This window comes from Papio anubis, chromosome 2, assembly GCF_008728515.1.
Source record: "Papio anubis isolate 15944 chromosome 2, Panubis1.0, whole genome shotgun sequence".
NCBI lineage: Eukaryota > Metazoa > Chordata > Mammalia > Primates > Cercopithecidae > Papio > Papio anubis.
In genome coordinates, this window is record NC_044977.1 from 131,241,576 (window position 1) to 131,265,269 (window position 23,694).

The 23,694-nt window shown below is 36.8% G+C and overlaps 1 protein-coding gene and 1 non-coding gene across 4 annotated transcripts in view; both read left to right on the forward strand.

Annotated features, from left to right (window-relative positions):
• The window catches only part of KPNA4 (karyopherin subunit alpha 4), a 69,459-nt gene that overhangs the window by 38,331 nt on the left and 7,434 nt on the right, over positions 1–23,694 (forward strand). For 2 of the 3 annotated variants that reach the window (XM_031663615.1, XM_031663616.1), the window contains 8 exons: positions 813–982; positions 1,072–1,116; positions 4,767–4,898; positions 10,475–10,603; positions 11,884–11,988; positions 16,235–16,306; positions 17,831–17,993; positions 21,063–21,157. In XM_031663615.1, coding sequence (XP_031519475.1) covers positions 813–982; positions 1,072–1,116; positions 4,767–4,898; positions 10,475–10,603; positions 11,884–11,988; positions 16,235–16,306; positions 17,831–17,993; positions 21,063–21,157 — 911 coding nt within the window. Of the gene's footprint in view, positions 1–812; positions 983–1,071; positions 1,117–4,766; positions 4,899–10,474; positions 10,604–11,883; positions 11,989–16,234; positions 16,307–17,830; positions 17,994–18,314; positions 18,601–21,062; positions 21,158–23,694 lie in introns of those variants that run through there. The other variant, XM_021934714.2, reaches the window with a different exon arrangement.
• Positions 10,821–11,153, forward strand: LOC116274060. The gene has a single exon (XR_004182537.1).

Sequence of the window (23,694 nt, forward strand, 5' to 3'; positions counted from 1 at the left end):
CCTCACTCTTGCTTTTATACCAAATGTTAGATTTAGAGCTATTATACAGCATCTTGATCTTTCATGTTTTATTCCAATCACATTCTGTAATTAACACGAATATATGGATGCAAAAAGAACAAACATTTTATTTCCAAATATTATAGTGCAAGCGAAGGTGTTTTCACTTATGGTAACCTTTTAACATGGCTTCATATATTAGAAACTGCAGTGATGCTTTAGATACAGAAATTAAACTTGTCAGTTCTCTGCAACAGTTGTTCTCAAACCTTAGCATGCAATCAGAACTACATGGGGTGCTTGTTAAAACACAGAATTCCAGACCCATAGAGTTTCTGCTTCAGGAGGCCTGAGCTAGAGCCCAGTAATCACATTGAGAACCACTGTTCTAACACTGGTTCACCCTTTTTTTCTGACATAGTTTTCTAAGTGTATAGAGTAATTTATAGTTCATAACCTTGATGCTCTGATACTGGATCGTAAGTACAAATTCAACAAATGTTTTCTTGATACATCTTTTTTATCACATGAAAGTTTGTTAAACCAAGAGTAATATTGAGAGAGAAGTTAAAAGCAGCAGTTTAATTAAGTGAGCAGCAAAATGCTGAAGATGGGAATAATGTGCAAAAGAATACCTTATCACCTTATGTTGCCTCTCTTGGCTCAGAAATCTTGAATGGGAGCCTGCTTATTGTCTAAAACTGAACAGTGTATCTGGTTAAAATACATGAAGCAGCGTATTCCCAGTGCTTTGTGTTTTCTGAAAATGCTTACTGTCAATGTTTTATTGAGTTAATCCTTTTTTTCTACAGGTGATGGGCCCCAGTGTAGAGATTATGTCATAAGTCTTGGAGTTGTGAAACCTTTACTTTCCTTCATAAGTCCATCTATTCCTATAACATTCTTAAGAAATGTTACTTGGGTTATGGTCAACTTATGTCGCCACAAAGACCCACCACCACCAATGGAAACCATTCAGGAGGTAAGCACTTCAAAAAAAATTAAGAGATACCATTATATATGTGTTTTTTATCTGTGTATGTTTTTAAATCTACATATTTCTCTCCTCAGATTCTTCCAGCCCTTTGTGTTTTAATTCATCACACAGACGTAAATGTGAGTAAATGTGTCCCATTATATATTTATGTATGTATGTATTTCTAGGGCTTCCCCTGTGACATAGGGGAGAAATACTGTACTAACACATTGTGTCAGCATACTGTCAGATTTTCCCATATCACGAAATACAATACCAGTTAAGAAATCAAGCATAACTGTTATTTTGGTGTGGGCAATAATGTATGTATATATATATATTAGTGTTGTAAAAACTGACATTAAAAGTTTTTAAAGTTGCCAGTTAGTAGTGATTTCTCTTACTAAGATCGTGTCTTTGATTGTTCATGTGCTTTTTATAAAGGAAGCTCATTTTGACAGTTTGGCCAATGAAAGCACACACAGATAGTGCTATTTTTGTTTTTTGAAAGATGAAAAAGGAAAATGTTTGTGCATGGATTTGTATTCATATACACATACCAAACCATGCACATCAATTGCCCTTTAATTCCATTTTTTATTCTATTTCTCAGTTACAGTGACTGGCAGTGGCTTCATTTATCAAGATAACTCTTGATTATTCAAACAACAAGGAAAAAAAAATCAGTGCAGGCAAGATTTTAAACATAGCAAATATATTTTGCTTATTTTTACTAACACAGATGGCAGAGGAAAAAGCAACTCAGGGAGTATGAATGAGGTGGAAAACTGCCCTGAGTGCTTGTAAAAGCCAGACCAGCCTTTGGTGTGTTAGAGAAACCAGGAATATACTGGGTAAGGGAAGACACATGAATGAAATGTTTAGCAACAATCAGGAACTCATGTGGTTCTTTAAAAACAGTTTGGCATGGTGACCAGTGTTGGACAAGCTGCTTCGTTTCTTTACAATTTAAAGGCCTATACCTTTTGGCCAGAATTTAATTTGTCTGGAACAAATTAAAATTAGAATTTTACTGTATCAAACAGTTACATAATATTTTGCTTTGAAAGATTTACAAGAGGCCAGGTGTGGTGGCTTATGCCTATAGTCCCAGCACTTTAGGAGGCTGAGGCAGGAGGATCACTTGAGTGCAGAAGTTCGAGACCAGACTGGGCCACATGATGAAACCCCGTCTCTATAAAAAATACAAAAAAATTAGCCAGGCATAGTGGTGTGCACCTGTAGTCTCAGCTACTCGGTGGCTGAAGCCAGAGGATCTCCTGAGCTTGGGAAGTCAAGGCTGCAGTGAGCTGTGATCATGTCACTGTACTGCAGCCTGGGTGACAGAGCAAGACCCTGTCGAGAGAGAGAGAGAGAGAGAGAGAGATTAACTTCAGAGTTTATACCTCTACTGGAAAACAGGACATCTTGGTTGACTTTATTTAGAGATGTATTGTGTTCTTTCCACCTATTTCCTCCAATCTAGATGAGATTGTGACTCTATTTTCTTGCCTTTGATGTTTCTTGAAGAATTTCTCAAGTCTGTTTGCATCATTCTTTTTAGTAACATGATTAACAAATAATATTGCTTACTAAATAATGTTTTAGAAGTTTGATTTGAATTTTGATTTTGATCTGAGCATATTAGTGACATGTCCTTTAAAAACATGTATCTAGCTTTTATATACAGTTATGAGCAAGTAACTTGAAATTTTTGGCCTATGTCAACAAATTTTAGCATATGTTGATATTCCAGAAAAGAAACTCAGTTACATTTGCAAATTGAAATTTAGGTTTTTTCACATACGTTGATACCACTCTTTCTGGGTGAACTCTTTTTTTTTTTTTCTTTTTGAGATGGAGTCTTGCACTGTCACCCAGGCTGGAGTACAGAGGCATGATCTCCACTCACTACAACCTCCACCTCCTGGGTTCCAGTGATTCTCTTGCCTCAGCCTCCAGAGTAGCTGGGATTACAGATGCCCGCCACCACACCTGGCTAATTTTTTTTGTATTTTTTAGTAGAGACAGGGTTTCAGTATGTTGGCCAGGCTAGTCTTGAACTCCTGACCTCGTGATCCACCTGCCTCGGCCCCCCAAAGTGCTGGGATTACAGGCGTGAGCCACCACGCCCGGCCTGTGCAAACTCTTTTGTTTGATATCTTCTTTTTACATTAGAAATATCTTTAGCGCTTTCTTGAATTTCCTAAGAAACAATGGCAAAGCGCTATTTTCTCCTTTTAGGAGTTTTTGGGTGTCTTTTTTTTTTAATGTTTTTTTATTTTTTTATTTTCTCTTGAGTGTCTTAAACATAACATTAGTTTACAGTTTTACTATTTTTTTAAAGTCAGGGTCTTAAAAAACAAGAAAAAAAAAATGCCGAATTGTTTGTGTTTTTCATAGAGACGGGGTTTCACCGTGTTGCCCAGGCTGGTGTCAAACTCCTGGGCTCAAGCAGTCCACCACCTTGGTCTCCCAAAGTGCTGGGATTTCAGGCGTGAGCCACCAATCCCTGCCTGGTTTATAGTTTTAAAGATTGTATACTTCTCCAGCTTGTCTTGACACAGAGTTCATAATCTAGAAAGGCTTTGAAAGTAGTTTTAGGCACAATTATTATTCCCGTGTCTTTGTCAATAACTTGTGTATTTATTTGCAGCAGTTACAGTTGTTTGTCATACTGCCCTTTGGTCATAACTTCTAATTAGGACTTAATGTACTAGGAAAGATCAAACAATGGCCCGTTGTACTTAAAGATATAATCATTAAAAAAATAGTAGGCTATTTAGTAGAAGTTGATTACACAGATTTTTTTTTTTTTTCCGTAAGTAGCAGCTGTAGTGAAGTACGTATTTTTTGTTTTAATTACAGATCTCATCTCACAGATTGACCTATGATTAATGTCTTGCAGCTGTAGGGGACTTCCACTATTTAAGAAGTTGCTGGCCGGGCGCGGTGGCTTACGCCTGTAATCCCAGCACTTTGGGAGGCCGAGGCGGGCGGATCACAAGGTCAGGAGACTATCCTGGCTAACACGGTGAAACCCCGTCTCTACTAAAAAATACCAAAACTTAGCCGGGTGTGGCGGCGTGTGCCTGTAGTCCCAGCTACTCAGGAGGCTGAGGCAGGAGAATGGCATGAACCCAGGAGGCAGAGCTTGCAGTGAGCCGAGATCGCACCACTGCACTCCAGCCTGGGCGACAGAGCAAGACTCCATCTCAAAAAAAAAAAAAAAAGTTGCCTCCAGTTCTGTAAGGCAAAACAAACTGGTTGGAAAAGATTTAACTATTATATTATAATACTGTAATACGAATGCTTGGGTTATTGGCTTTAGGCATATCTACATGGTACTTATGATACTAGAGAACTCCTTGAATATATTCATCTAGCCCAGATGTTTTGAGCAACTGTGCATATTGGAGACATGTAGTCCTTCCAGCTTTATACATGAGCCACAATGTTTTCGGACCTATTATCCCTCAGCCTTTGGGAAAGAGAATGTCTTTTTCTCCTGTTTTATGAGCTGTGTAGTGTGCGTGTGTATCTTAGTGAACTAAGATTGGATACTAATCTGGGATCGGAATCCTGAATATGGCTAAAAGATGTACATCTTAGTACAGACATTTATAGATGATGACGTTTAATACAATAGCGATCAGATTCAAATGAATTGAACTGAGAGAAGAAAGAAAGGAAGAAGGTAGTTGAACAATCTTAGAATCGTTGTTTGGTCAAGAATTACTAAAATGAGAAAATATTTAAAAGTTGATTGAATTTTTATTTTATTCACTAGATATTGGTAGATACAGTCTGGGCCCTCTCTTACCTTACTGATGCTGGCAATGAACAAATACAGATGGTAATAGACTCTGGAATAGTTCCTCATTTGGTTCCTCTGCTCAGCCACCAGGAAGTTAAAGTTCAGGTAAGTTTGTTCTTAGTAAAATTATAAGTGTTTCTTACCACTAATTGCTTTAAGCATGGCATTCAAAGATGGACAGTTTCAGTAGTTTAAAATATATCCTTAGCATAACAACAAATCTGTGATGGAAAGAGGAAAATAAATAATAAGCAAGAAGAGTCCATTGTAGATTACTAATTTCTTTTTTTGAGATGGGGTCTCACTGTCACCCAGGCTGAAGTGAGATGGTGTGATCTCAGCTCATTACAACCTCCACTTCCCAGATTCAAGCCATTCTCCCACCTCAGCCTCTTGAGTGGTTGGGATCACAGGCACACACCATCGTGCCTAGCTAATTTTTTTCTATTTTTGATAGAGTCAGGGTTTTGCCATGTTGGCCAGGCTGTTCTTGAACTCCTGGCCTCAAATGATCCTCCGACCCCAGCCTCCCAAAGTGCTGAGATTACAGGTGTGAACCACCGTACCTGGCCGGATTACTTATTTTTAATGTAGACCAGGGAAGTTCATTATAGCAACATGCATGGCATCTGGAACAAGTATTGACAGACACTTAATTTTGCCTACTCTTCCTCTTTTTGTTCTTCCGTCACTTCCCTACTTTTACCTTTGTCCTCCTTGCCAGCCATCCTTTTTTACTCACCTGGCAAGTTTAGTTAACTCTTCACTTCATTGATGCTGAAATAAGGGCACTGTACTGAAATATGCTGTTTAGGGGCTTTCTAAATTGTTCCTTTTCACTTATTTAAATTTATTTTTTATTGTTTAAATTCTTTCACATAATAGTTATCCCAAAGAACTTGCATCTAGAAAGAGCCAAAAACAGTATGAGACGTTCTCAGAGATATAAGCAGTAGCTGTCAAGCCACAGTTGTAATGGAGGAGATGCAGCAAGCTCCTCCTACCTTTCTGAAGTAAATAGTATATTTTAATCTGCTAATGGCTTAGAATCTGTAAAGTACAATAATCGCATAAGAAAAACTGTTAGTCTGTAGCCTAAGTCATTATGCCTGAACATCAAATGCAAATGTGTGGAGCTTAAAAAATATGTTTTTAATTTCTCTTGTTCAACCCGTGGAGATTCTGTTTCAGAAAATATTTCTTAGAAACTTGAACTTTAAAATGCTCTTCAGGCGATACTGATAGAGACCCAGTACCTTAAAATTAAAGCACTTTAAAGAAAGAACACTTAGCTAAATACAGAAAGAATTAATATAATAATTTGGCCCGACATGGTGGCTCTTGCCTGAAATCCCAGCACTTTGGGAGGCCGAGGAGGGCAGATTACAAGGTCAGGAGATTGAGACCATCCTGGCCAACATGGTGAAACCCTGTCTCTACTAAAATACACCACCACCACCACCAACAAAATTAGCCAGCATGGTGGCATGCGCGTGTAGACCTAGCTACTCACGGGGCTGAGGCAGGGGAATCGCTTGAAACCAGGAGGCAGAGGTTGTAGTGAGCTGAGATCACACCACTACACTCCTGCCTGGCAACCGAGCAAGACTCCATCTCAAAAAAAAAATAATAATAATAATTTGTCATTTAAGGGTATTTATGACTTATCTTAAATATTCTGGCCATATGTTTGTTCTTAAGTTTGTATTTATTTTGTGTGGTACTTATGTCTTGGTACAGAATTTTGGTTTGTATTTTGTTTTTTGTTTTTCCAGAATGTATCTTCAGTTTTCATAATGGACTTCATTAAGAATCTATAGGGCTTGGAATTTACCTTTAGCCAGTGCTCAAGGAAAGTTGAAATTCTCTACTCTACTTGACACCTTATAGAGATTTTCTTATACTTTTTAACTTTCATGCCATAATATCATAAAATAAAATAGTGTAGTGGAACCCCATGTAGCTTTTTTCTCTGTATCTCTACTCCTCCAAATTTATTTTGATACAAATTCCAGATATCATTTTACGCAGCTTGCAGCTCTAAAATTTAAGCCTATTTTTTAGCATAACCACAATACCACCTGTAGACTTTTTAAAACCTTAGTGTTAAATATTCAGTCAGTATCTGGATTTTATTTACTGCTTCATTATTTTTTCACAATTTTACTAAATCAGTATCCAGACAAAGACCATACAGTGCATCTACTGGCTATATATTTTAAGCCTCTTTTACTGTGCAACTTTCTTTTCCTTTCTTTTATCTTTCCTCTTTTCCATTTATTTGTTAAAGAAGCTGGATTACTACAAAACATTTTTGGAAGACATTAAAGAAGACCTAAATAAATGGAAAGACATTCATGTTCATGGATTGTCTGATATTATTAGGATGACCATGCTTCCCAAGTTTGTCTACAGATTAAACGCAATCCCTCTTAAAATCCCATGTGCTTTTGGTTTTTGACAGAATTTTACAAAGGGAGATCTTAAAATCCGTATGGAAATATAAGGGTCCTAGAAATAGCCAAATGATCTTGAAGAAGAACAAAGTTTGAGGACTTCTCATTTTCAAAACACTACAAAGCTACAGTAAATAAAATTTTGTGATACTGGCATAAATATAGATATGCAGATCAATGAGATAGAATCAAGAGTTCAGAAATATACATTTTATGATTAGTTGATTTACTTTTTTTTTTTTTTTTGTGAGACAGAGTCTTGCTCTGTTGCCCAGGCTGGAGTGCAATGGCACGATCTCGGCTCATTACAGCCTCCGCCTCCCAGGTTCAAGCAATTCTCCTGCCTCAGCCTCCCCAGTAACTGGGATTACAGGTGCCTGCCACCACACCCGGCTGATTTTTTGTATTTTTAGTAGAGACGGGGTTTCATCGTGTTGGCCAGGCTGGTCTCGAACTCCTGACTCAGGTGATCTACCCACCTCGGCCTCCCAAAGTGCTGGGAGTACAGGCGTGAGCCACCTTGCCCGGCCGGTTGATTTTCAGTAAGGATACCAAGCCAATTCATTGGGGAAAGAATAACCTTTTCAACAAATGGGCAAGAACGACTGGATATCGACAAGTAAAATAATGAAGTTGGACCCCTACTTCATACTATATGCAAAAACTCAGAATAGATCAAACACCTGAACATAAAACCTAAAAATGTAAACCTCTTAGAAGAAAAATACAGGCATAAATTTTTGTGACCGTAGATGAGACAGTGGCTTCTAAGATACGGCACCACAAGCAACCAAAGAAAAAGAATTGATAAGTCAGGCTTCACAAAACTTAAAAACGTGTGTGTGCTTCAAAGAACACCATCAAGAAAGTGAGAAGACAACACATAGAATGGAAGAGAATAGGTATTAGAAAATTATGTATTGGCAAAGGGATTTACATCTAAAATATTTAATATATTAAGAACTGTTACTACTCAAAAATAGACAACTCAGTTTTTAACTGGGCAAAATATTTGAGTAAACAGGCTTCTAAAGAAGATATAACAAATGGTCAGTAAGCACATGAAAAGAAGCTCAACATCATTAGTCATTAAGGAAATACAAATTAAAGCCACAGTGAGATACTACTTCACACCTACCAGGATGTAAGCTATAGTTAGGAAGACAATAACAAACTTCTGGTGAGGGTGTAAGAAACTAGAATTCGTATATACTGCTGTTGAGAATATAAAATGGTACAGCTGCTTTGGAATATAGTTTTGGCAGTGCCTGAAAAAGTTAAACATAAGGTTACAATATGAACTGACTATTAATTACTCTTAGGTAGATACCCAAGAGAAATGAAAATGCATATCCACACAAAAATTTGTACACAAGCATTCACAGCAGTGTTATTTATAATAGCTAAAAAATGAAAAAAATTCGAATGTCTGTCAGCCAATGAATGGTTAAATAAAATATGATACATTCACACAGTGAAATATTATTTGGTCGTGAAAAGGAACGAAGTACTGATGCATGCTGTAACATGACCTTTTACAACATTATGTGAAATGAAAGAAGCTAGACACAAAAGGCCAAATACGTTTTGATTTTGTTAATATGAAGTGCCCAAGATAGCCAAAATCTTAAAGACAGGCATAGTGTCTTCCAGGGACCTAGGGACGAAGGCAGTGTGGGAGTGACTACTAATGGATACAGGTGTTCTTTTGGGGGTGATCAAAAAGTGTTCTGGAATTAGATACTTGTAATAGTTACACAACTCTGAATATATTAACTACTGAATTGTACACTTTGAAAGGGTAAATTTTATGTTACATGAATTATATCTCAATTTTTTCAAAAACTTGGATCATTTGTCATGTAGAAAGGAAAATTAGAGTAAAAAGCTTTACTTAACGGGAAATGACCTCATGCAACCACAGAAAAATAATCGATAATTCAAATTCATACCATAGTGAAATCTCATATTAAGCAGGTGTCTGCTTTCCTTCAGAAAAGCATTGTGTTTTTTGTCTTTTTGTTTTTGACAGGGTCTTACTCTGTTCTCCAGGCTGGAGTACAGTGGTGTGATCACAGCTCACTTCAGCCTGCACCTCCCAGGCTCAAGCAATCCTCCCACCTCAGTCTCCCGAGTAGCTGGGACTACAGGCTCGTGCCACCACACCCAGCTAATTTTTTGTAGAGACAGGGTTTTGTCATGTTGCTTAGCCTGGTGTCAAACTCCTGGGCTTAAGTGTTCCACCCACCTCAGCCTTCCAAAGTGCTGTAATTACAGGCATGAGCCACTACACCTAGCTGTTTTTATTTTTTCAACACTAAATCTAAAGTTCTGTCTCCTTTTTTTATGGCACTGTCTAAAATTATCCTTCTTGATTGTTTATTGACTCCTCTCTTACAATAATATAAGCTCTGTAAGAGCTGGAACATGTATCTATCTTCACATCTCTGTTGCTCCATCAGTGCCTGACAGTAAGTGCTCAAAAACAATAGGTTTGTTGGAGCAGGGTGCAGTGGCTCAGGCCTGTGATCCCAGTACTTTGGGAGGCCAAAGCAGGCGGATCACCCAAAGTCTGGAGTTCGAGACCAGCCTGGCCAACGTGGCAAACCCCCATCTCTCCTAAAAATAAATTACAAAATTAGCCAGGCGTGGTGGCATGTGCCTATAATCCCAGCTGCTTGGCAGGCTGAGTCAGGAGAATCGCTTGAACCTGGGAGGTAGAGGTTGCAGTGAGCCAAGATCGAGCCACTGCACTCCAGCCTGGGCGACAGAGTGAGACTCCGTCTCAAAAAAAAATAAGTTTGTTGGAAGAAATAATGAGTGAATGGATGCATTTATCTTTTATAAGGTGCCTAACAAGCCTTTTAATAAGGAGTGTTTCAGCTGGGCACAATAGCCCATGCCTATAATCCCAGCACTTTCGGAGGCTGAGGCAGGCAGATCTCTTGAGCCTAGGACTTCGAGACCAGCCTGGGCAACATGGTGAAACTCTGTGTCTACAAAAAATACAAAAATTAGCCAGGCAGGGTCATGCTCTGCTGTAGTCGCAGCTACTCTGGAGGCTAGAGTGGGAGGATCGCTTGAGCCTGAGAGGCAGAGGTTACAGTGAGCTGAGATTGCACCACTGCACTCCACCCTGGGGACAGAGCAAGACCTTGTCTCAAAAAAAAAAAAAAAAAAAAGGAAAGTATTTCACATAGAACATCATCTCATTGTGCATTTCAGACTGCTGCACTTAGAGCTGTGGGCAACATTGTTACTGGAACTGATGAGCAAACACAAGTAGTTTTGAACTGTGATGCTCTTTCACACTTCCCAGCACTCCTGACACATCCCAAAGAGAAAATTAATAAAGTAAGTACTATTAAATACTACTTAATAAATTGCACTTAAAATGTCAGCAGTTTTTATTTGTAAAATTAGAGTCTTAGAAATGTCTGTAATATTGATTCTTAATACAAGCTGTCATTTAGACATCAAGAGAAAATAAAAATTTTATTCTATAACAAGCATTAATAAATTATTTTTTGATATATAAGACCAATTATGAAAAGTAGTATTTTGGCTCTCTCGGAAATGATGAAATAGAGATAATTGGGTGTTGAATGTTGTATGACTGGAAATTTTTAATATGTATGTTACGTAATTCTTATAAGTTTAGTGTTTTATAGGTACTTAATAGAGTATAGTGTGTATGCATGCGTGTGTGCTTGTGGTGGCTATGGAAAGGGGGCACTGACTGGTGATGCTGATATTGGAGTGCATCTGAGGCCGTTGTAGAAATAACATGGGTTGTTGATTACAACATTGCCAGTGATTATAACCCAAGAACAGCTCACCTAACTAGCCCGGCACCCTAAAATCTCTAACAGGTTCATTAAAATGGTCCTGTGATCTGATCCAAAAGAGCCTAGTATACATTAGCTAATACTAATTTTTTTAGAGTAAAACTTACTAGTTATCTGTGATTATAACGCTTAAGGCCACCATTATCTTGTCAGAAGTAGCACCAACTGTGATGTAAAGGGTAACATAAAAAGATTATTAAGATAGACCAATAAAGCAATCAAACATCTGGTTCTACTTTTCCTTGAGAGAAATGATGCAGTGAATGACTATTACAAATAAGTATACTAAAACAATGTACTATTTTGTTTTTTATGTCTCCATTATTGTGGATAATTGATATTTATCTACTTCAGCTAACATTCTTCATCAGAATAGAATGGAGAATAAAGCACATTATGTGAGGGAAGGGCACTGAATCTTATTTACAGCTGTTTTAGGATTTGTATTATACTCATTCATATTTGCTCATTCATTATTTCATATTTGCTCACTCAAATTTCTTCAGCCAAGCTTCTTTTGAGTCACACTATTTGGGAGCATTGTTTTCAAGAATTCTTCAGAATTCTTGAAATTAGTTCATTGTGATTTGAATTAGGTCCATTAGCTATTTGTCCAAAGAAAATATGGAAAGGGGGCGTAAAGGAATTGAGATTCCTGATATTTTTATTATGGAGCTCATTTCACAATAAAATCATTGGGACAGTGTAGTGAATGCTTTTTTTTTCTTAGTTCATATGCACATTTTATTTTTTAATGAGAAATATTCAAATGCTCTTGTTTTACAGGAAGCAGTGTGGTTCCTCTCCAACATCACTGCAGGAAATCAGCAGCAGGTACAGGCAGTAATTGATGCCAATCTTGTACCAATGATAATACACCTTTTGGATAAGGTAAGAAAACCATGTTGTATGTATCGTGTATCTGATGTAAGGGGAAGGGGTAAGACATTATGTGAATTTATACTTTTCTGTTTAATTAGAAGCTATACAGTGGCATGAATACAGTAAAGTAATATTAACATTACAACTTTTGAACCTAGCAGTTTTTATATACAAGAAACTTTTTGGGGGGTTGGGGGCAAATCCTAGCCCTTTCTCTGTATCATTCTTTTACCAAAATTGCCATTATCGTAGGCCATACTAAAATTTCATATTGTTACTGTTGATAATAAATGCTTACATAGTATTCTAAGCACTTTACATACATTACCTCATTTAATGAGATTAAGCCTATAAGATTAGGGATTATCCCCACTTGATAGATGAAGAAACCCTGGTATAGACAAATAAATTGTCCAAAATCAGATAGGAAATAAGTATGCTATTGTATGCCATATATTTCCTATCATCTCTCATGCTCATATTAGCATTTGGGAGAAACAGCTTATCGCAATTACAGCATGAGGGTGGGTGCAGTGGCTCTCGCCTATAATCCCAGCAGTCTGGGAGGCCAAAGCAGGAGGATCACTTGAGCCCAGGAGTTCAAGACCAGCCTGGGCAACATAGGGGGACTCCATCTCTACAAAAAGTTTTTTTAAAAAAAGAAATTAACCAGGTGTGGTAGCATGCACCTGTGGTTCCAGCTACTCAGGAGGCTACGGTGGGAGGATCATTTGAATCCGGGAGGTTGAGGCTGTGGTGAGCCACAGTCATGCCACTGCATTCCAGCCTGAGTGACAGAGCAAGACCGTGTCTCAAAAAAAAACACACACACACACACACACACATAAAGTAGAAGAAACAATCACAGCATGAGGGTTCTGAACACTGATCTGTAATTAAAGAGAAGATAAATCTGTTTTTGTTTCCTGTAAATCGAGTTCAGTTTTTTAGGCAAGAATATGTCATGCATAACTCTTATTTCCTAATGATTCACATAAGGAGACACAATCTGTCTTACATGTAGTGATATTAAGATTGACGACTGACCTCAGGTGTTACAGCCTATTCCAGCTGATGGTTATAAAGTTATCCATTAATCTTTCACCTATGGTTTTTAGGTAGCCATTGGTGATCATTGTTAGGGTCCCTTGTTTTACTAGGAGTTGCAAAATGGTGACTTTCTAATTCTGTCATTTTTTGTGTATTGACCATAATTCTTTAGTAAAGAACTTGTCTTGTTTTTTGTTTTTGTTTTTGTTTTTGTTTTTTTTAGACGGTCTCGCTGTCACCCAAGCTGGAGTGCAGTGACACGATCTTGTCAATCTCCACCTCCCAGGTTTAGGTGATTCTTGTGCGTCAGCCTCCCAAGTAGCTGGGACTACAGGCACACGCCACCACACCCAGCTAATTTTTGTATTTTTAGTAGAGACAAGGTTTCACCATGTTGGCCAGGCTGGTCTCCAACTCCTGACCTCAAGTGATCCACCCACCTCAGCCTTCCAAAGTGGTGGGATTACAGGTGTGAGCCATCCACGCCCGGCCAAGAGCATTTCTTTCTCAGCTGTTGTTTATTAATACTTTGAAATATAGTTAATTTAGGATAGGCAAGATAAATGTTTGATTCTTTGTCCTTATCAGTCATTTTTTAGAATGACACATTTCCTAATAACCTTGAAAGCAGACCATAGTAGATTTTTTTAGTGTCATTTGGAAATTATGAATTTTTTAAATATATTTTGCAAGTTATAATCCATTTTAGTTTACTCTTTTTGACACTCTGTTTGTTCCTGACCAACAGGAACCTCTTAGAATTGGTGACCTGTGTCTTTTATCACTAGTTTTTGAGAGCTACACCTTTTGGATATGATATGATTCCCAGCCTATCTTACATGTTTTCTGATCTAGAACTGGAATTAACTATTTTTCTATGATATCTTGATCTTGTTTTGTAGAGAATGGTGTTTAAGGATCATATTTTGTCCATAAAGATGATCATTGTTACAGTGTTGTCATTTTTTCTAGGTCTGAGTAAACCAAGTAAGTGATAGGCATTGTTGTAGAAAGTGAAAGATGAGTTCAGGAACATGAGAGTTCATAAAAAATGAATCATGAATGAAAGGAAGCTATTAAATATTATTGGATATTTAACATAAGTTTTTAATTTTTATTCCTGTGATTTTATATTTACATCTCTTTTATGCTGAAAATCTTCCTAAAAACATTAACATAATTATTTTTCTTATATATTGGTATGTATAGATCTGTGGATATATGTCAATATACATGATTTTTAAGTACATCATTGATGACATATATCCCAAAGACCAAAAAAAAACTATCCTAATTTTCAGCATGAGACAAAAGAGATGCAAATATATATTTTGATATATATATATATTAAAAAAAAACAAAGCCATATTGCCCCTGACAGCATGAGTACTGAATGTACTTTTAAGATTTCTTTGACATTGGTTTCCTTTAGAGTGTATTTCTTGAGTAATGTACTTAAAAACAATGTCACTTCCATAGCACTATATAGAGGGCTTCTTTATTCCTTGTTTGTTTTTTTTTTTTTTCTTATTCCTTGTTTTTCTTACTCCTTTCATAGCTACATAGTACTGCATTGTACGGATGCACTATAATGTATTAAGTCAATCTATTATTGATGATATTTGAGATGTCTCCAGTGTGTGTTGTTAAACAGAACTTTAAAGAATAGCTGCCGGGTGCGGTGGCTCATACCTGTAATCCCAACACTTTGGGAGGCCGAGGCGGACAGATCACGAGGTCAGGAGATCGAGACCATCCTGGCTAACATGGCGAAACCCCATCTGTACTAAAAATACAAAAAATTAGCCGGGTGTGGTGGTGGGCGCCTGTAGTCCCAGCTACTCAGGAAGCTGAGGCAGGAGAATGGCGTGAACCCAGGAGGCAGAGCTTGCAGTGAGCCAAGATTGCGCCACTGCACTCCAGCCTAGGCGTCAGGGCGAGACCTGTCTCAAAATAAATAAATAAATAAATAAATAAAAGAATAGCTTGTGGCTGGGTGCAGTGGCTCACACCTGTAATCCCAGCACTTGGGAGACTGAGACGGGCAGATCAGTTGAGGTCAGGGGTTCAAGACCAGCCTGGCCAACATGGGGAAATCTCGTCTCTACCAAAAAATACAAACACTAGCCAGGCGTGGTGGCACATGCCTGTAATTCCAGCTACTCAGCAGACTGAGGTGGAAGAATCACTTGAACCCAGGAGGTGGAGGTTACAGTGAGCTGAGATTGCGCCACTGCATTCCAGCCTAGGCAACAGCGAGATCCTCTCAAAAAATAAAAATAAAAATAGAATAGCTTGTAAGTTTTTTTTAATGTTTTTGCCCAATTATATTTGAGATTACTGGATCTACAGAAAAACATATATGTAAATTTTGCTATTATAGGGCTAATTCCCCTCTATAAGAATTATGCCATTTTATACTCCTACCAGCCTCACACACAAATATTTAGATTTTCTTATTCTGATAAATATGAAAGGAGATATGGATATTTTAATTTGCATTTCTTTTACTTATATGGTTTTTTAATACATCATAAGCATTTTTTCAGGTTGCCAGTTGTCTTAATATTTAATAGTTGCTTATTCAGTAGATTTACCATAATAAGACAATTATGCTTATTGAGAATTTTAGTTGTTTTTACTTTCTAGCTATTACGGTGCTGCGATAACCATATATAGAAAGGATTACTCTGCTTTATATTATTTTCTTGGTGAATTCTCAAAAATGAGATTATGAAGTTTATATATATGAGTTTTTTAATGACTTAAATATTTCTTCATTTCATATTTGAAAGGCAATATATAACATCTTGATCATAGTTTCATTAATGGTGGGTATCATTTTTGTGTGTAAAAGCTTTGTGTGTAAAAGAATATGTTAGTTTATGTGACTCTAGTGATATTATAGATTTTTAAATTTTTTTCTTTACTATTTTTATTTCATTTTATCACCAACTTCATTTAATCTGATATTATTAAATAATAATACCAACTCAGTTTGTATCCAGGAGAGTTCACAGAAAAGTGTCTCCATGTATTTAGGGTAGATTGGGTATAGTTCAAAGACCTGTCTTAAGAAAAAATGATGTATACAGAAAGACTAAAAGGAGACCTTGGGAAATAAGCAGTTGAAAAATCATCACAGCAAACATTTTTTCCAGTTTATGTGGCCATTTTTATAGCCTTTTGCTTTGCCTTTTTACAGGGGGATTTTGGCACTCAAAAAGAAGCTGCTTGGGCCATAAGTAACTTAACAATTAGTGGAAGGAAAGATCAAGTAAGTTGAGCTTTTTAAAATTTATTTCTCAAAACTGGTAAAATAAAAGTACAGGTAATTTTGATTTAGATTTGAATAAGTTATAATTTAAAATAATAGCAACACTCTGGCAGGCCAAGGCTGGAGGATCACCCGAGGCCAGGAGTTTGTGACTGGCCTGGGCATCACAGTGAGACCACATCTCTATTAAAAAAATAAAATAATAGCAAGATAACAGGTACTAACTTTTATATAACAGGTATATAACTTTCTTTTTCACATAGAAGTATCACCTTGACTTCCTTTAGTCATACTTCATAGAAGTGTTCTTTTTCCCAATTTGTTGGCCTACAAGAATTTTTTAATCTGTGGTAAAATTGAGGCCCCTATAGTCAGGAATTTTTTGTTTTTTTTTAACAGTATTAGAAATGAACAGACTTCTTAAGTTAATATGGAAGAAAGAAACTGCATCACAGATTCTCCTAACAAATGAACAACAACAACAAAAAGTAAAAAGACAGCAACAATAACAAATTCAGCAGCAAACCAAACAAGGAATTAAAAACTCAACCAGATGGCTAGGACTTAGGAACTAGGGTGAGGAATATAAGATGTCTAGGAAAGGAGGCACCCACTCTCAGGTCATGCAGGTGACAAAGCTTAACATTGTGCCAACTGGCAAAGGAAAAGCAGTTTTAAAGAGGTGAGATCTGTTTCAGAGTAGGTAAAAACAAATTTAGAGTTGAATAGCAGTAAATTGATAACTGTAACAAAAAAGCTGTGGACTGGTGGTTATCAGTGAATTCACATAAATACAGAGCAGAACAGAAATATTAATATAATGAATGGAGATTATAACTAATGAAATATTGAAATCATTGGAAAATATTATGAAATCAATAGAATAGTGAATTGAGAGGTAGCCAGGCACATGAGAGCCTCTGGATGCTGTCACATTGAACCGTTGTAGTTTTTTGAAACTAGTATCCAGGCTGGATGCAGTGGCTCATGCATGTAATCCTAGCATTTTGTGAGGCCGAGGCAGGAGGATCTCTTGAGTTCCGGAGTTCAAGACCAGCCTGGGCAACATAGTGAGACCCCATCTCTGTATATTAAATAAAGAAAGAAAGAAATCCTGGGTAACATAGTGAGACACCATCTCTATATATTAAATTAATTAATTTAATTAAATAAAAATAGCATACAGCCTCCATTAACAGCCTCCTTAACTGATTTCATAATTTCTTACTCTTAAAGGGAAAAAAATCTTTGAGGGAAATATTTCTTATGGCAAAGAAATGTTTAATATGAAGTTGAGTGATTCCTTTATTTTAACTTTATGTTTTTTTTTCTAAGTTCAGGAAAAAGGAAACTAAATTTAAAAAAAAAAGAAGGTTAGATTAATAATGTAGACACACTTAACATGAGAGAGATGAGGTCATATTTCTATACTCAAAATTTCAAAATCAGAATTATTCCAGTGAGATAACATGGCACACAAAGTTTACCTATATTGCATTATTTTATGTTGTTTTTTTTCTTCAGGTGGCTTACCTTATCCAGCAAAATGTTATCCCACCTTTTTGCAACTTGCTGACTGTAAAAGATGCACAAGTTGTGCAAGTAGTACTCGATGGACTAAGTAATATATTAAAAATGGCTGAAGATGAGGCAGAAACCATAGGCAATCTTATAGAAGAATGTGGAGGTAAGTTTATTATAAGCTCTTATTCCACTTCTTAAAGTTCTCTTTGTAACTACCTTTATTTGCCGACTAATAGAGCACATCTATGTTTTTCTGTCTTAGATATTGAAGTAACAGAATAAAGTCAGTATTACATTCTATATGTACAGTCCTGCTCAGCCTCTTACATATGCTTAGGTAACTGAATTGCTGCCATATATTGAACAGGCACTGTGATAAGTTATTGGGAAGACAGTGGTAAACAAGACACAGTCCTTGACCTCAAGGCATGTAGTCTAGTCTTGATAAATATGAACTGATGTAATGTGCTAATTACCCTAATAGAAATGTACAACAAAATGGGATGCCTAATCCATTCTGGAAGAAGCAGGAAGTGCACCTGAGCTGGATTTTGAGAGATGAATAAGGATTAATAAAGTAAAAAGGGATGAAAGGTGTTCCAGGCAGAGATAACACCATGAGCAAAGTCTGAGGTGAGAAATAGCATTCAGCAAATTATAAGTAGTTCAGTGTTGCTGAATCACACAGTATGGGGTAGAAACCACCAAGAGACAAAGCTGGAGAAGTAACCAGCGTCCTGTGAAGGCTTTTTTTTTTTTTTTTGGAGACAGAGTGTTGCTCTGTTCCCAGGCTGGAACGCGGTGGCACGATCTTGGCTCACTGCAACCTCCGCCTCCCAAGTTCAAACAATTCTTCTGCCTCAGCCTCCTGAATAGCTGGTATTACGGGTGCCTGCCACCACGCCCAGCTAATTTTTTGCATTTTTGGTAGAGACGGGGTTTCACCATGTTGGTCAGGCTGCTCTTGAACTCCTGACCTCAGGTGATCCACTGGCCTTGGCCTCCCAGAGTGCTGAGATTACAGGCTTGAGCCACTGCGCCCGGCCTCCTGTGAAGTCTGAAGCTTTATGGCACAGCAGATGCTTTATTCTTTAGGGCAGTAGTTTCCAAACATGGCCATGTACCAGAGCCTCCTGGAATGTAAACAATACTTATTAGCTTTCAAGTCTTAGAGTTAATATACAGACAGAACATAAAAGTTTCAAATGTGGCTGTGTAACACAATGTAAATGTTATCTATCTGGATAAGCACAAAAGTAAAGGTATTTCTGACAGAAGGTGAAAAGTTAATGAAAAGAGAGGTAACTGCAAAAGTAGGAGAACCCATAACTTCAACTAAGTGGGAATGTTGAGAGGCTTCAAAATTAATGTAATAAGAAAAGATATACTTAAAATTACTAAAGTGACTGATAGAACAACAACAATAAAAAAATCTGTGACTATCAAGTTAGGAACAAGAGATGGGGAATAGTGTTACAGAACTAAGGATTAAGTAACAAAAAAATAACAATAGGAATACTTAATTATTTTTACTACTTGATTTTTTTTAACTTGTAAACATTTTAATTACTAAAATATCTTTATACATTCAAATAAAAATATGAGTTCTTGGACATTGCCTACCTCATTGGAGATAAGACCCAGGAATCCCCAGTGTGCCACAGGAGGTGACAGGCCATTGCTGATTGATCTAGGGGATGGATATGTTCAGATGGAACATGGATATCTGGGAAATGAAGCCTTTGGAATGACGGCTTGAAATGAAATGAAGACAGGAGGCAGGAAGAGACCAGTTAAGAATGTATTTATGGCCAGGCGCAGTGGCTCACACCTGTAATCCCAGCACTTTGGGAGGCCGAGGCAGGCAGATCACCTGAGTGAGGCCAGAAGCTCAAGAACAGCCTGGTCAGCATGATGAAACCTCGTGTCTACTAAAAATATAAAATATTAGCCGGGCGTGGTGACACACACCTGTAATCCTAGCTGCTCCGGAGGCTGAGGCACGAGAATCGTTTGAACCCAGGAGGCAGAGGCTGCAATGAGCCCCGAGATCACGCCACTGTACTCCAGCCTGGGCGACAGAGTGAGACTCTGTCTTTAAAAAAAAAAAAAAAAAAAAAAAAGAAAGTAAGTATATAGTGGCCAAGCCATAATAAATGAAGGCAGTCGTAGTAATAGAGACAAAGGGGAGATGAGGAGATTTAAAGTCCAGTGGATGGACTTTCAAGTTTTTGAGGTTTGATTGTGGGATATTGAGGGAAAGGGGAACTTGGGCTTTCTCTTAGATTTCAAGCTATTGTTGATTATCACCAAGTAAGAATACAACTGTAGGATGAACTATTTAAATGAGGAAGGCAAATAACAAATTGTGTTTTGGACAGTTTGAGTTTTAGGTAGCTATGAAATTTCCTGGTAGAATTACACAAGCATTTTAATTTTATGCATGTGAAGCTCAGAAAATAAATGAAGCTATAGATTTGCAAGTCCTCAGCCTATATGTAGTAACCAAATTTTTTAATGGGAAGATCACCACAATGAGTGTGTAGGTGAGAAATGAGGCTAAGATAACTTCCTCCGTTTAAGAAATGGATAGAGGAAGAACACTCATGAAGGGGCAATTTCACTTTTTTCAAAGACTTTAAAATTATTTTTCCTCTAAAGTAAAACAGGATCCAATTTGCATATCAGCAAGTTAAGTATGTACTTTTTAGTGTTTCTGCCTATAATTCTCATTAATGTTTACAGGGAAAATTATCTTTTCCCCTGAAATACTGTGTTAGATCTTCATCATTTTCCAGTAAACTTAACAGGTATCTTAAGCATCATATTTATTAATCACCAGTATTTTTAATTTTTTTTTTCATACATGCTCAGTAGAAAAACTTGGCAGGTGCTGGAAAGTAGGAAGATTCTGCTTTTTACTTAAACAAATGGAATTTTACATGTTATTACTGCTTATAAAGATTGGTTATGTATTCTGATGAATAGGCAGATGTCTCATTACTTATACATTTACAAGCAGTTAGATACTCAGGTTGTTAATTTTAAGATAAATATGCTATATCTTTGTGCATAAAGATTTTTTATATTTAAGATTCACCTTTAAATTCCAAAAAATTGTAATTCAAAAAATTTGCAATTCAGAAATTGGGTTATGTGTTCCAAAGATTATTCTAACTTGTCACTGCTCTTTAAATATTACTGTTGTTTCACATTACAAAATTTCTTGCAGGACTGGAGAAAATTGAACAACTTCAAAATCATGAAAATGAAGACATCTACAAATTGGCCTATGAGATCATTGATCAGTTCTTCTCTTCAGATGATGTATTTAATAATTTTGTAGTTTTCTTAGTTTTATATATAAACATAGATCTGGATGAAGTTATATATATATAGTAAGCTAGGGGGATGTACATGTATGTATTTTTTTGGAATGGAATTAAAATAGATGTATGACAGTAATGTCACCAGCTTTGAAAACATAAATATTTCAATATTTTAAGATCCCTTCGGGGCATATTAGCTCTAATGGCAAGAAGATAAGGACTTTTTTGACCAAACTAGATGAGTCAGACTTTATTTTCACTTGGTGTCTTTATAGTTCTCATTTTTTTAAATTGTTAATAGCATACCATATTTATAAACAAAACAGTGATACTAGTATATCCTATAATAAGTTCTTTATGACAGTAGTTAATCCACACTTGAGTGGATGGTCACTGTTACTTTTATTTCATGACCAAAAACAAATATGAAAATAAAAAGATGGAAATAAAAATGTAAGGCACTGTATAATGTAAGGTATAGTATACAAAAATATCTTCAGATTGTTAGTAATAGTAGTGGAAATTAAAGTATTAACTTATTTTTAGTATTTCCTCTTTGGAAAAGTAAATCTAAAATTAAACCAGTTGCTCCTTAGAAAATTTTATAGTGGTTCAATGCAGCCACCAGAGGATTTCTTGAATGATTTCTCAACTTTTCAAAGTATAAGTATTTTACTGTATGCCTTTCCATATTATCAAAAAGAATAGAATGTTATTAAACATGTTGTTAAGCATGTATAGTTTGGACATTAACTTGACAAGGACAATATTAGAGAAGAAAATTATAGACTATTTACTTATAGTTGTCTAAGCTTAGTCCTATTTAGAATATAAGGCCAGTTAAACCAGAAATAAAATTCAGAAAAGGTTTTGTTTTGTTTTAAGACGAGGCCCAGGCTGGAGTGCATTGGCACAGTCACAGCCCACTGCAACCTCCCCCTCCCTGGCTCAGGTGATCCTCCCACCTCAGCCTCCCAAATTGCTGGGATTACAAGTTCATGCCACTATGCCCAGATAACTTTTTAAGTCTTTTGTAGAGACAAGATCTGTCTATGTTGCCCTGGCTGATCTCGAACTCCTGGACTCAAACAATCCTCCCATCTTGGCCTCCCAAAGTGCTGGGATTATAGGCATGAGCCACCACGCCCAGCCTGGCATATTCTTTTGAGGGTAACTTTGATCGTATGTCTTAAAGTTGGATTTTTGAAAATCATAATTTGCAATATAGTGACTAATTGTAATAGCCTTATAATTTCTAATACCTCAACATGTAGGTTTCGTTCTTGTCTTAGATTGTGAAAAGAATAATTCAGATGATATACATAGTTATAGGAAGTACACTGCAGGTTTGTAATATTGTGGAATTTCAAAAAGGAACTTTTAGGTGTAAAGCATGTAGAATAATGTATATAATAATATTAGCAGAACTGTTATAGGTTGAGTATCCCTTATCTGAAATGCATGGGACCAGAACAGTTTTGGATTTGAGATTTTTTTGAATTTTAGAATATTTAAATTATTTCTACCACTTGAGCATATGAAATTCAAAATGTTCCAATGAGCATTTCCTTTGAACATCATATTGGTGCCCAGAAAGTTTCAGATTTTGGAGTATTTTTTGTTTTGGACTTTCAGATTAGGGATACTCAATCTGTATTTTACTATTTTAAGCCCAAATACCATTTGTCTCCAATTGCTATTGAAATATATATACCAAAGATTCACTTACTTTCCAAAAGTGATGGCATTAATTTTCTTTTTTAATGTCATTGTCTTTATGTACTTGCCCAGGCTTTTGTGGTTTTTGTGGGTTTTTTTTTTTTTTTTTTTTTTTTTTTTTTTTTTTTTTTTTTTTTATATTTTTTTTTTTTTTTTTTTTTTTTTTTGAAACAGAGTCTTACTCTGTCACTCAGGCTGGAGTACAGTGGCACAATCTTGGCTCACTGCAACCTCTGCCTCCCAGGTTCAAGCAATTCTCCTGCCTCAACCTCCCAAGTAGCTGGGATTATAGGTGCGTACCACCACGCCCAGCTAATTTTTGTATTTTTAGTAGAGATGGGGTTTTGCCACATTGTCCAGGCTGGTCTTGAACTCCTGACCTCAGGTGATCCACCCGCTTTGGCCTCCCACAGTGCTGGGATTACAGGCGTGAGCCACCGTGCCCAGCCATACTTGCCCAGGTTTAAGGGAAGTCAAGTACCAAATTTTGCATCCTCTATTTGAGACTTACGGCCATCATTACTGTTCCTTCATTCTTTTGGAAAATGCCCATCTTACATATTCTTAAGTTTTTTCTCATTTTGGCATCCCTTGAGAAAAAGCCTTGAGTAGGCACAGTGGCTCACACCTGTAATCTCAACACTTTGGGAGGCCAAGGCAGGCAGATTGCTTGAGCTTAGAAGTTTGAGACCAGCCTGGGCAATATGGTGAAACTCCATCTCTACAAAAAATACAAAAATTAGCCAGACATGGTGGTGCATACCTGTAGTCCCAGCTACTCGGGAGGCTGAGGTGGGAGGATCACTTGAGCCCAAG